The following is a 12,959-nucleotide window of genomic DNA, read 5'->3' as shown; positions in this document are numbered from 1 at the left end:
TTTCCCTGTTGGTGGGGTCTAAACACAGATAAGGACTCTGATAAACTGCCTGTACCAGCCTTTCCACTCATGATGCCTTGGCCTCAACAAGCAGGGATGTTCATCTGCTCCAGAAGCCTCTCCTGGGTCCTCCAGCTGGGGTGTGGCTCCTTCTTCATTGCCAGAGAGAAAAAAAACTGGCAGCATCTCCCGCTCTTGTCAGTGATAGTGAGACCAGCTGTCACTTGCAATAAACCATGGAGATCCTCGTTTGAGTCTCCCTAACTGCTGCTAGCTCTTCTCTGCTGGTTAAAAGCTTTGCTGGTATAAACAGTTGAGTCAAACTGTGCTGGCAACACCATCAGCAGAGACGTGGCTTGGACCTTGCAGCCTGAGTCACCTCCTTGCACCGAGTCAGCTCTATCAGCAAAGGATATTTCTGTGCTCTACCAACATGCTTTCTAGGACTTTGGCCAGCAGAGCTCTTGCTGGTGAGCAGGAAGCCTACCACATGTCTCATTTTCCTGGATGTGCTTTCTCCAACCACGCAGGAATTTTGGCCCCGATGAATCTAGGGGTGGTTCAACACTTGTCTGGGGTTCCCAGATAGGAGATATCTCTACTTGTGATGTTCCAGATGTGGTTGCTGTTTGTTGCAATCCCAGATGTTCACTGGGCACATAGGCAGTGGTTTGCACAGTTCCCAGAAATGACCACACTGTCACATGCCACATGTCACACAAGCAGTGACAAGCCCAGCAAGGACTTTGGTAGCCTTCAAAGAAGGTCAGATCCTTTTTTCTCTCCATTCTTCTGACTCATCTCTCCAGGGGTGGAAAACAGGACCAGAGCAGGGAAGGAAAAAAAAAAAAAAGAGGATAAAAATAAAGTTCAGTGAGATTGCAACTTCATCCAGGGTCTCCAAAGTACTTCAGGAAACCAGCAGCTTTTGGTGCCTCTTGCACTTCAATGTGAAGTTCCTTGGGTTCCTTCTTTCTTTAGCAGAGAGGGGCAGAAAATGTACAAAAGCCTACACATAAGAATAATGAATTCCAAGTTCTTTTTGCTGGATTCAAATCAGTGGGGTTAGTGTGCCAAGGCACTAAACACTTGATGCTTTTATTCTCGGGGTTTGTACACAGTTTGTTGGATGCTTTGGGTTCCTGGTTTGCTGAGAAAACAAATCTTCTTTCCAAGCTTCTTCTGTGACCAGGATTATTTTTAAATGGTCACTTCTCTTTATATAATGCCCTCTTCACCAGAGGGGCTGATGCTGTTTGTGAGCAGGGACAGTGAAAAACAGAAGGTTTACAAAGCCAGATGCTTTCAGGTGTGCCAAAATTTCCAAGGAAAGCAAAAAAAAATTAAAAAAAATAATTTTAGGTCTAGCATGTTTAAAATTTCATTGCCAGCTTCAGCAGGGACCCAAGTTTATAAGATCTTTTAAGTATGGCCGTAGATATTCTCTTAAGGGAAAAGCTGAATGGTTTATTCTCCAAAGCAGATTGATTAGTTTGTAAGGAAAATGAGGCTTGGGGCTGCTGGTGGCCCTGGCAGCAGGGTCAGGTTTCCTGCTCAGCACAGCAGAAACCTTCTTGGGAGTTGAGCAGCCCTGGCTTTAAATTCTCAAGACACCAACGGTTGAAATCTGTGTTACAACAACAACAACGAAGAACCAAACAAGGAAGTTGAATGAACTGCAGAGAGATATGCCCCAAATGGAGCCAAACAACAGTGTTAAAATCCAGACCCAAGTTCCCCCACGCTCTGCCATGCTCTGCTGTGTGTCCTGGATCCAGTGGAGCAGTTCCCAAGATGTGTCTCACCAGCCTGGTGTGACCTAAGGGGGGTCAAACTGCAGCTCTTGGACTTCAGGACAGGTGTCTGCTTTGCTTGCAGACTTCAGCACAGCCCAGGAGAGAAGCTCTACCAGGGCACAGGACCAATGGGGCAGCTTCCCAAGGCCTGTCTCAGGCAGGTTCATGGTTACTCAGGACTCTTGTGGAGCAGGAGCATATTTTCAATATTTTCTTTTTGAGGGTGTTACTGAGTAAAGGTCTGAGCTCACTCCTCCCTGCAGGGAGGAAGGAAGGAAGGCAGGAAGAAGCAGAAGAACCAGAATGCAGGTACTGAGTAAACAGAATGAAAGTGCCAATGGCCATGGGAAAAAAATGGTGATAGTTTGAGGCACTAGATGCAGAAAGGCAGAAAAATTAAAGCAGTGACAAAGGTAGGAAGCATGAAACACAGGATGATCATGCCCACATTGTTCCAGGCCCAGCCAGTGAGCTCATTTAAAGGGAAATGAAAAAGCTCCATATCATTTCCTACTTCTCAGCAATGTCTCCAGATGAGAACCTCTACTTCATAAACTTTGATCGAGAGAAGCCTCCCCCCATGGACACCAGTTCACAAGCACTCAGGAAATTAGTGGGATTATTTGGGCTGGGCATTTGAAGAGATAAATGTTTTGGTTTATCAGAAACACATTTCATAACCACTCTGCTGAGCAGTAGTTTGGGAGGGGAGGAGACAGGGCAGCAGCTCCTGAAGGAGGATGGGGTGAGGAGAAAGACTCAACTGTTCTCAAGAAGAAGGAGCAGATTGTACTGAGAGGTTCACTGGGATCACTGGGAGTAATGGGCTCCTGGCCTACTTGTGGAACCTGAGGGGTGAGTGCAGGTAGAGCTGGCTGGCTGAATTAAAAGAAAAAACAAGATGGGGAAATCCTATAAAAAGACCTTGGATGGAAAGACAAACTATAGCTCGTGTCACCATGACTTGCCTTCCAGCTCAGTTCCTCAGCTGAGAAAGTGGAATCCAGCCCCCAGTGTTGTATCACAAACTCTCTGCTTTAGTGCAAGTTGTTTATCTGCATGCAAATGTTGCTCTGAAATGTGCCACTCCTGCTTTTGAGGACGAGGAGGCCTATTTCACTTGTTTTTTCCCAAGCACTCAGAGCATAAGGCAGCACAAAGACCCATGAGCAGAGCAGCACTGCATGGTCTGAGCTGGGCTGCTTCGGTCTGATGGCCCCGAACTGCCGCTGATTTGTTGTTTCTGGGAAAACCCCTTTTTCCCCCTGGCTCTTTGCCTCTATTTCCACGTCCCTAAGGAAGCACAGGGGACAAGGGTGCCAGCAAAAGGCTTGATGAGTGGGTGGGAAGTGCAGGAGAAGTGCAAGTCCTCATTCCCTCTGAACTGTGAAGCTTTCACACACGATGCCACCAAAATACTCCGAAGAATCAGCCAGTGTTGGAAGCTGAGAACTGGGGAGAAAGGAATAGACAGAACAGTTGGGCTGTACAACTCCAGCTTATGCTAAGGAGCACTCCTTGTGACTCTTTTGCCTGCCCCAGGCCCGAAGGGTTAACACCCTCCTTTTGAAGGACACATGCCCTGGGGCTGTGGAAGAGGAGGAGAATCAAATCCTCTCCCGAAATAAAGAGGGGAATCTTGGAGTAACTGCACAAAAAGTGCTTCTCCTTCGACTGAGTCAGGAAAGAAACGGTGCCAAGTCAATGGGATTTACTTCAAATTCTGGCTCCTTTTGGCTGCTATTAACTCCAAACGAAGAGCAGCTGGGCTGGGCTGGGCTGCCCCAGCAGCAGGGACCAGGCAGAGCTCCCTGCTGCAGGAGAACAACCTCCATTCCCTGGGGACTGGGAGAGCTCTGTGATTCCCAGGGCTCACAGGCAGCCCTGATCCTACTCCAAAGGTTTCAGTGGTTTTGGTTGGCTGAGTCACAGATACCAGAATAGCAGAAAACAGGGAAAAAATGAAGATCCACAATCAAATCTCACAAGCGATTAGATCCAGCCTGTACCGCTCCATGAAATGGGATGTTTAGACTTCAACAGACGGGGCTGAACCTGAGGCCATCAGCAATGCACTGATTATTAAAATAAAAGAAGGAGCAGCTGAGGGCAGAGTTGCCCAGGGGTGACAACACTGCTGCTAGAAGGGGAAGGAAAGAACCCTGGTGGAGAGACACTCACTGGCCCTTGCTCGGGCTCTGTTCAAAGCAAAGAGCTTAACCACGTTTGACCACATTCCTGAGCAATTCTGTTCCCCTTTGATTTTTGATGCAAGGCAAATAACCTGCTTCTGGCTTTGCTGGATGTTAGTCCACTCAGCTAATGATGCTCCAGGGCTGTGAGATGATCACACACCATGGCTGAGCACAGGCACCTCCAGCTCTAGGACTGGCCAGGTCAGATGGAGCTTGGAGCAACCTGGGCTGGTGGGAGGTGTCCCTGCCCATGCAGGGGGGTTAGATCTAAATGATCTTTAAGGTCCCTTCCAACCCAAACCATTCTATGATTCTATGATAACTGGACTCCATTATAGGAACTGGTCCTGCTGGTGTAGCAGCTACTGGAAAGGCCTGTAGGGCAGGAAGGGTATGTCCTGTTGTGTCCTCTCCTCCCACTGCAGGGGTGGTTACAGCCCTTCCTTGTACACCCAGTATTGTCCATCCCTTCCATTGCTCTGTCAGAGGGTAACCCCACACTCTCAGCTGAGAGATTTTAAGAAACTTCTTTCAAGTAAGAGCTCCACATGACAGCCCATAGAGCAGGGCAAGAGAAGCAGCTTTTCCAGGAAACAACAGCTCAGCACATTATAAAAAAACCCCAACACAACAAAACAGCAAGAGACTCCTGTATGTACAGCAGAGATTAAAACCAGAAGTGACTCCAGGATTGTCCTTCAGCCCCAGTGTTTCCAGGGAGCTGGATGCCCTGGCAGTGCTGTGGTGTTGCCAGCTGTTGCTGAGCTCGTGTTGGGAGTGAATGGCTGAAGTCAGAGACAGCAGAGTGAGGCTTTGTTGCAGGAAACCTTTGAATCGTGTTTTCAGGGGCAGGAAACAGAGAAGAACAAAGAGCAAAAAAAACACTCTGGGACAAATTCTGCTCTAAGTGATGTTTGGATAACTTTGTAATAGAGCAGTGTGTTGGATGAGGGTGAACTCCTGCTCTACCCTGGCATTGCAGGGCCCAGGAACCAGCCCCATCTCAGCTGTGACCACAGGGTGCTGTTTCTGGAGCAACTCAGCTAGTTTGGAGCAGAAGGTCCATCCTGGCCCAGCAAGTCCTCCTTCCACTTCAGGACTGTAGTCTGTAGATGATGGAAACAAGGACACGATGGGAAGGGTACTGTCTCCAGGACAGCATCAAATGCTCCCTGGGGAGCAACGTGGCTAAGACCACAGCCCTGGCGTCAAGAACCACGAGTTCACCCAGTACTGGGCTGGAGGGTGGCTTCATCCTTTTTAAAGCACTCTGAGTTCTCTCAAAAAACCTTCTCAGATTTCCACCCCAGCTCTTCTCTGTCACTCTGCCCTCTTGGACAGCAAACAAAAGGACCTTGGACCTTGCTACATCAGAGCAGAAGGATTTACCAGCCCTCAGAGCTCCTTGGGTCTGCTGGTGTCCATCTGCCCCGCGCAGCAGGGCCGGCACACGCGGCCAGATCTTCTCTGATGTAATTGTTTATGGCCATTTATACCACTGGAGTGTCTGGTTCCAAGCTTTCCGAGCCCTGACGTGGCTGGAATGACACTGCAGATGGGATTTCAGGTTAAAAAGGAAGTGGAAAAAAAAAAGTAAAAAGAGCTCAGCTCCCAGTTTTGCTGAACAACGAGGGATTTTCTTGTTTCAGAGCGTGTTGTGTTTCATTACCTACAGGCTCTCCAATTGCTTTCCTGGAACTGTACAGACCTCACTATCAGATGTCTGCCTTGTACGACAACCAGCACATTAGGAAAACCACAGCTGGAAACCCATCACCTCCCTCCTGCCAACTGGCCTGGGCCTTTTGTGCAGCCACCGGCGGTTCTGTTGTCCTCCACGGAAAGGACTGAATCCCCCTATTTTCTGTAGATGGGGAGGAGAAGCAGGGGAGAGAAGCACTTTGTGGGGTTTTACACTCAGGAGCCATGCTCTGTGTCCAGGTTGATGGTGTCATGCCTGTGGTTTCAACCTTTGACTCTTCCCATCCTCCCTTGCCAAGCGCAGGATCAACTGGCAGCCAGATCCTTTGGAAACTCATATTTGCCCTCCATCAATATTGTTCTGGAATCTCAGGCTCCGTGGCACCAACCCCTCACACAGCTACAGGTTGGAGAATAAATTGGCTTTTCATTTTGGCAAACTACACTGTGGCACTTGCATTGCTGATGGATGCCTTGCCAGGTTTCAATGGGTTGTTCTGTCTTCCAGTTTATCCACGTCCTTATCCTGCCTTGCTCATCTGGAAAGCCTGGATCTCCAGCAGAAAACTCCAGCTCCTGGCACTGTTAACCCCAAGACCTGTGTCTCCAGCCAGTCTTTCTGAATGGAGTTGCCCAAACAATCCCTGCTGCTCTGCTGGAGAAGAGATTATCAGCTGTTCACTGCTCAAACGAGCCAACCAGAGGTCAAACGGCCAAGTCCAAAAGAGAGTCAAGATCAAGTGAAGGGCCACAAGAAGATGGAAACTGCTGGGAGAAGATAATACATGAGACAGCAGCTCATGAAAGGTGCATTTCTCTGGTGGGATTTTTGAAATCTCAAGTGGATCCTGCACTCAGGTTTGTGTCAATGATCCAGGTGCTCTGATTTCTCTCCCATGACCAAGGGGACAACTGGCCCATCCCTCTGCTGAGCAGGAACTGGAACTGAATGGAGCAGCAGGAACTCAGACAAAGTGACCAAAAGATGGAGGACACTCGTGTATCTCAGCTCCAGCTGCCTCGAGTCCTGCTAGCCACAGCTGTGAGACTCACAGACCATCTCAGCTGCCAGGTTCATCTGCTAAAATCCACTGGCTTTGAAACATGCACAAACCACCCCTGGAGACTTGGCTGGGGCCTCCCTGCTGCTTTTGTGTGAGATTGAAAACCACAGTGGAAACCAGTTTTCAGATATGTTAATACTGGAAACAGCTGAGCCAAGTGAAAGTAAAGACCATTAAAAAATGTTTCTTGAGCACGGTGGGAAGTTTGGTTGAGCTCAGTGGGCAACATTGCAGCCTGGGGACAGTTTTCTGGGAAAGATCTTGCTCAGTAAAGTCAGACTTGGCCCTGCAGGAGGGATCAATCTCCAGGTGAATGTCTCTCTCCTGCATGACCCAGGAGGGCAGCCCAGACCCTTCCTGCTTCCTCCAGCATTAACATCTGATGAAGGTGCTCCAGCACCTCCCTTCCTCTGCCACCTCCCAAGGTGCTCAGTGACTGTGCAGACCCAAGAACTGCTCAGCTCTTTCCAGCCCTAGTGCTGGCCCATCTCCCCAAGGAGTGCAGGCTTGTACGTGCCCTGCTGAGCTCCCCAGCTTCTACCTGCTCTGCTGCTTCCTGGGGCACTGCCAGCACCAGGCCAGTAGGTGCAAAATGGGCTGCAGATGTGCCAGCAGTAAAGCCAGACCATTTCAGAGTAATCAGTTGCCTCATTTCCCACACCTGTCAAGGGGATATTTGATACCAAAGTGTCACGTTCCTTCAGAAAAATGAAAACTAAAGATTAAGACAAAACATGTCGTTGGTGTTAAGGAAAATCCTTCAAGAAGTGGAGTAGATACAGGCACTTGTGATGAAAAGGGTTTTTCCAGAGGCTGTTGCTGTTTGTGGTTTCTGTAGGTCACCTCTAGTGCCAAGGCAGAAGAGGGCAACACAGGGATAAGTCAAAGAGCTGGAGAAGCTTGTGCTATGTCCACAAGTGCAGATGAGCATCAGCTTCCTTGAGCTAATATGAATCTCTTCCTGAAGGAGAAGATGAGCTACACACTCCTAGATGGAGGTCAATTTGTTGGCACAAGTAATGACACAGATCCTTGTGTGTGTCTCTCCCACCAAGGGCACAGAAGCATTTTCATCTCCCCTGTCCCCTTTGGGAAGAGCAGGATATCTCAACAGTAACGGAGCAGGAGCAGACATCTCTAGCCCAGGGAAAAGGCAAAAGATCCAGGCAGGGATGCCCTGGAGCACATTTGACTCCTGGGAGTGATGCCAGGACAGAACTAGTGAAGGTGCAACAGCTAAAGATGAAGTTCTCTTTTAAAACCATCGAAGCTGAGTCCTGGGCAGCATCACCCTCATGTCAGAGGTGTTAAACCCACAATGTGTGATGTGTCATCACCCAGTGTCTGCAGCACCCCCAAACCCAACCTGCCTCCTCCCTGCAATCCAAATGCCTCCACACCCTCCCCTGGCAATCTCCATGCCTCCCTAGAAATCCTGGACAGGAGTTTCTTATCTCTCATCCTTGGCATTTGAACAACGTTCAGGATGTTCCCCTGACAAGATGCTTGTTATCCTTGTCCAGCAGCCTTAAAAACCTCTGTCCACTGTCCACTTCTGTGGTGGGCTGTGCCTGTGGTGGCTTTTGTGGCTCTTCCAGCTTCCAATCCTCACTTGAAAAAGAGGAATTTGCCCTTATCTCTGGCGGTTTGCATCTCCGAAGGGAAGACTCTGTCTTGGCAGAAATCTAAGGAAGATCCCACTGATATTTGCACATTTTCTCCATGGGAAAGTAGGATAAAAGTCTCGAAGGAGAAATGAGAGGAGGAAAATGGTTTGTACTTCTATCAGAAGACTTTCATCTTTAAATTACCTCCGTGAGTACATGAACACCAGCCTATATATTAGGTAACAGCCAAGTGCTTGGCAGGGGAGGCAGCACTATGTGGGCTCTGAAAGATCTGCTGGAGTTTAGACATAAGAATATACAAAGCAGCATATTAAAATAGATGGAAATACAGCACTCTGCAGTAAAAAAACCCCAAACCCCCAAAAACAACAAAAGGGAGTGATTATGAGCAGGAATCTTGGCTCTATTGACTCTTTTTAAAAAAAAAACAACCCAACAAAACAGCAAATGGCATTATGTTCCCAGGGACATGCTGGCAAACAGCAGGGATGGAGTCTGAAAGAATCTATATTTCATACTCATAACTGAATATGGCTTTTGCATGGATTTAGTATTTTTATTGGTTCCTCATCATGCACAATATAAACATGTGAACCTGCCAGAAATCCAGCCCATGGAGGGCTGGGAGCTGATGTGATGTCCGGCCATGCTGGATGGATCCAGCCATGCCAGGCTGCAGGCAGGAGGGAACTGGGATACTGGGAACAACCCTTCACCCAGGTTATGGTCCCCATCCTGCCAAGGATGGCCCTATCTGGGGGACAGGACTACAGCCTCCTTCTGCACATTTATGGTGCTGCACTGCAGCATTAAGCCAATGTTTCCACTTTCTAGTCAAGTCAGCGCTCACATCCCAACCTCAGTTCAAGAATAACACAATTCCAGCCCTTTTGCTGCTTCCATCTCCTCACACCCTCCTCCCTGTCCTCAATTTAGCCACTCACAACGTCACCAAAGGGAAAACCAAGATGCTGCAACATGGAGCACCCACCCAGTGCTCAGAGGTACCTGCTGCCTCCCACCCACCCCAGGCAAGAGTTTCAGACCTGCCATCAAACTTGGGCTGCTGGTTCCTCCTGCCATGGGGGCTGCTCACATGCCCCCCTGAGACACATGGGCTGGCAGGTGACATGTTGTCAGGCTGCACAAACAGCAAGACTTGTGCTCCAGGCCTAGGATATTCACTGAGGATTCAGGAATAATTTCCTGCTAATTTCCTCTATATTTAAGAGTGAAAGCTTAGAAGGGAAAACCAAGAGTCAGCCAGTAACTAATCACCAAACAGAAGTGAGACAGGGCAAGAGCTTGCCATTCCCAAACACCAGGCCAGGACCAGCTGTGGCAGCCAGGGAAAACTCAGCTCCCCACAGTCCTCTGTGCATCCCTCTCTGATACCCTGTGAGATGGACCATTTCACAGATGCAGACACACAGTGTCCCAAAGCACAGAGCAGACCAGGCTAGTCCACCTCTCAAGCCTGTATCCTGATTAAAAGACCAAAAAATCCCCTAGGTTTCTTTGTTGCTTTGTTTTCAACAATAACAAACTTTACAACAACACTTGGAACGAGTCACATCTTGGACAACCTCCTGCCCTAAGCAGAGTGTCCTGGTTCACTGCCTGCATCTCCCTCTCCATCTGCCCCCAGGTGTTTTGCTGCAACACGACGTGCCCTGTTGCAATGGTATTAATGTCCACACTCATTACTGCCCTTGTTGGGGAAAAAAAAAAAAGGGAAAAAACCCAACAACAGCCTATCTATTTCTTGCTAAGGTTTACATGAAATCCAGCCTCTCAGACATGAGACTGCCAACTGAGTTGTGTTTGTTGTGAGGGGGCTGGTTTCGCAGACTCACTCGGACACCTGTGATGCCGGGATATCCAGGAGGTCCTTCTTTTCCCTTCAGTCCTTCATTGCCTTTTTCTCCTTTCTCTCCTTCCAGGCCTTGGTCTCCTTTATCTCCCTGTGGAAGAGAGGAGGGTGGGAGCTTTTCATACCCACACAACACATGGGTCACTGTATGTGGCTCTTGCAAGGAAAAAAACCCACCACGTAATTAATATTTCAGGAGCCTGAGAGGAAGAGAGTCTGCAAGCAAAAGGATGAATGAGGATGAGTCATAATACACTTGACATTTAAAAAAATGAGCAAAACCAGGTTGTTGGGTTTTTTTTAAAGTCTCTTGGCTGGAGGAGAGGAACTCTCCCATTACACAGGGTAATCTGAACCCCATTGCTTCTTCTGCAATAAGGCCTGAACCTCCCACGTGAATGAGACAAGATCTGGAAGTCTCCCTGGCCTCACCCAGAAGCCCTGAGCTTGGGATGCTGAAAGATTTTAATGAGTGGCTGCTTGGCATTTGCTGCCTAGTGAGAATCAGCCCCAGACTGGAATAAACCCTCAGTGGAGCAGTGTGATCTTCCCCTGTGAAGGACCTGTGACTGGAGCAGTGGGTATCGTGTCACATCACCCTTCTTACACCTGATGGCACAACATTTCAGAGCCAATCCAAAAGGGTAGTTCTGTACTGACAGCAGCACCTACACTTGTGCAACCAGCCAGCCTTGGCAGAGTCATTCTCCACTTCCAGCTGCATTGGTGAAAGCACAGCAACATCTCTTGAGGTTAAACAAATGCCCCTGCACTGAGCAGTGGCTCTTCTACTGTCCAGAGACATATTTAACTTGGAAAGATCTGGTTTGGTTCAAGAGCTCACAGCCAGTGGTGGCAATAGAATCCAGAAGGCCTGACTGTCTTTAAGGAAGAGTCTTTTGGTTCAGCATTCAGAGATAGCAGAAGTAGAGACACATGGCAAATAGTTTAACTAGCATGAAGCAATAAACTGCATTGTTGTGGGACTGGCTGTTTGTTCTTTCCATGGAATGAAGTTGCTGGCCTGCTTGGAAAGGGCAGCTGTGCAGGGACAGAAAGAAAGGTCTTGTTCCAAAGGCAAGGTAGCAAACCCACAGCAGCTAGACAAAGAGCACAGTGCAAGCCCTGAGCGAGCACCTGGGGCTTTGCAAAGAGCAAGGGGATCTGGTTTCTTGACTTGCTAACAATGTTCTGGTCAGTGGCACAGGGGAGAGTGATGGACAATGCTTGATTTCCCCTGCCAGGCCCAGGAATTCCTGATTAGCTGGAAATTCAATCTGTAACGACTCAAATAAAACAGACAAACTGTTGGAAACTAGATTTTGAAGAAATTGACCTTTTTGGAGATCTGATCAGATGCCAAAAATGTGGGTAGAGGAGTGAAACAGGAGGAGTTTGTTATGTGTGCTTGGGGGGAGGAGGGCAGAGGCTTCTTGCCCAGATGACCCAATAACCCCTTGGCCTCAACCCGCCCCTGGGAACCACGGGGGCCTGAGTGCCCAGAGATGTGTGTGAGAGCTGAAATGTGCCATGAGAGGGAGGTTTACCTTGACACCATCTGGCCCGGGTGGCCCACTGTCCCCTTCCAGCCCTGATTCTCCCTGCAAGACAAAAAACAAGCAACATAAGTCTGTGCCCAAATGTGTTTCTGCCCCTGTGCTTTGGCAGCTGAACCCCCAGCAGCAGGTCAGGCTGCAGGGACAGGAGCCCAGCCCCACACTCTGACACAGGCCCCATCTCATCCCATCGTGCTGAACAGGCTCTTCCTGGAGCCAGAGCAGGAGCTCAGCCTCTTGCTTTGGTCCCAGCCAGAGTGTTCCCTCCACAGACCCCGTGGGAAGATTTCCTTCCCTGTGCTGAACAGGGGGCTGAACTCACTGAGCCTGGGGCTTCCCCATCCTGCTCCAACAAGTGACTGTGGCCCTGAGAAGGGACAAGAGCCACTTCTGCCTTCAATCCTTCCATTCAGCCTCTCCTGGGCTCCCTCCCACATGGCCCTAGTATGGTTGATGCTTCCCTGCTTAATTCCCACCTTCTGCTCCAGTGCCTCCCTGCCCCTGCTGCACCAGGGCTGTCCCCACACAGCCCCTGTCACAGCAGGGTTGTCACAGCACCTGGACAAGCAGCACTGCAGGGCTGGCACAGGCTGCTCAGCTCCAGGCCCTGCCAGGATGGTGTTTCCAGCACCCACGGAAGGAGCAGGGGCCGTAAGGGCTATGGGGGGACCCAGAGCAGGGTCTGTCTGCCCTGGGGACCAGGGAACAGAGACTCCAGGGAACTGAGAAGGCACAGAAGCTCTACCAGCAGGTGACTGGACTCACTCTTTGGCCAATGAGGCCTTGCTCTCCGGGGACTCCCAGCTGGCCAGGATCACCCTAAAAAGAAGGAATGACAGACATGGAGACAGGCTGTTTGCTGACATGAAACACCTCCCACTGCACCCCCCCTCCTGACTGCTTCCTTCCTCCTCCCACACAAACACCTTCCTGGCAGTTTGCAAGGGGGTCCAGAGGACAGGCTGGGTCCCTGGTGTCTGGTGCTCACAGGGGAACCACGGGCACCTCATGGGCTCTGCTGCATTGACAGCACAAGGGTCCAGGAAGGGTTTGTGCTGCCTGTGGCTGCAGAGCTGGAGGAGATTCCCTGGGCACAGGAGATTCCCTGGGCAGAGGAGATTCCCTGGGCACAGGAGACTCCCTGCC

At 49.6% G+C, this 12,959-nt stretch overlaps 1 protein-coding gene across 1 annotated transcript in view; it reads right to left on the bottom strand.

Moving 5' to 3' along the window:
• Positions 1 to 12,959, bottom strand: part of LOC104394580 (collagen alpha-1(XXVII) chain-like) — a gene marked incomplete at its 5' end in the record, with an annotated part of 45,841 nt that overhangs the window by 25,145 nt on the left and 7,737 nt on the right. Inside the window, 2 exons of the mRNA XM_010004194.1 lie at positions 11,805 to 11,858; positions 12,579 to 12,632. Of these exons, the coding sequence (XP_010002496.1) occupies positions 11,805 to 11,858; positions 12,579 to 12,632 (108 nt within the window). The remainder of the gene's footprint in view (positions 1 to 11,804; positions 11,859 to 12,578; positions 12,633 to 12,959) is intronic.

The sequence above is a fragment of the Chaetura pelagica genome, unplaced genomic scaffold (assembly GCF_000747805.2).
Source record: "Chaetura pelagica isolate M959 unplaced genomic scaffold, ChaPel_1.0 scaffold1158, whole genome shotgun sequence".
NCBI classification, from domain to species: Eukaryota; Metazoa; Chordata; class Aves; order Apodiformes; family Apodidae; genus Chaetura; species Chaetura pelagica.
Note: the sequence above shows the minus strand (reverse complement) of the source record. Positions and strands in the feature narration are given on the sequence as shown.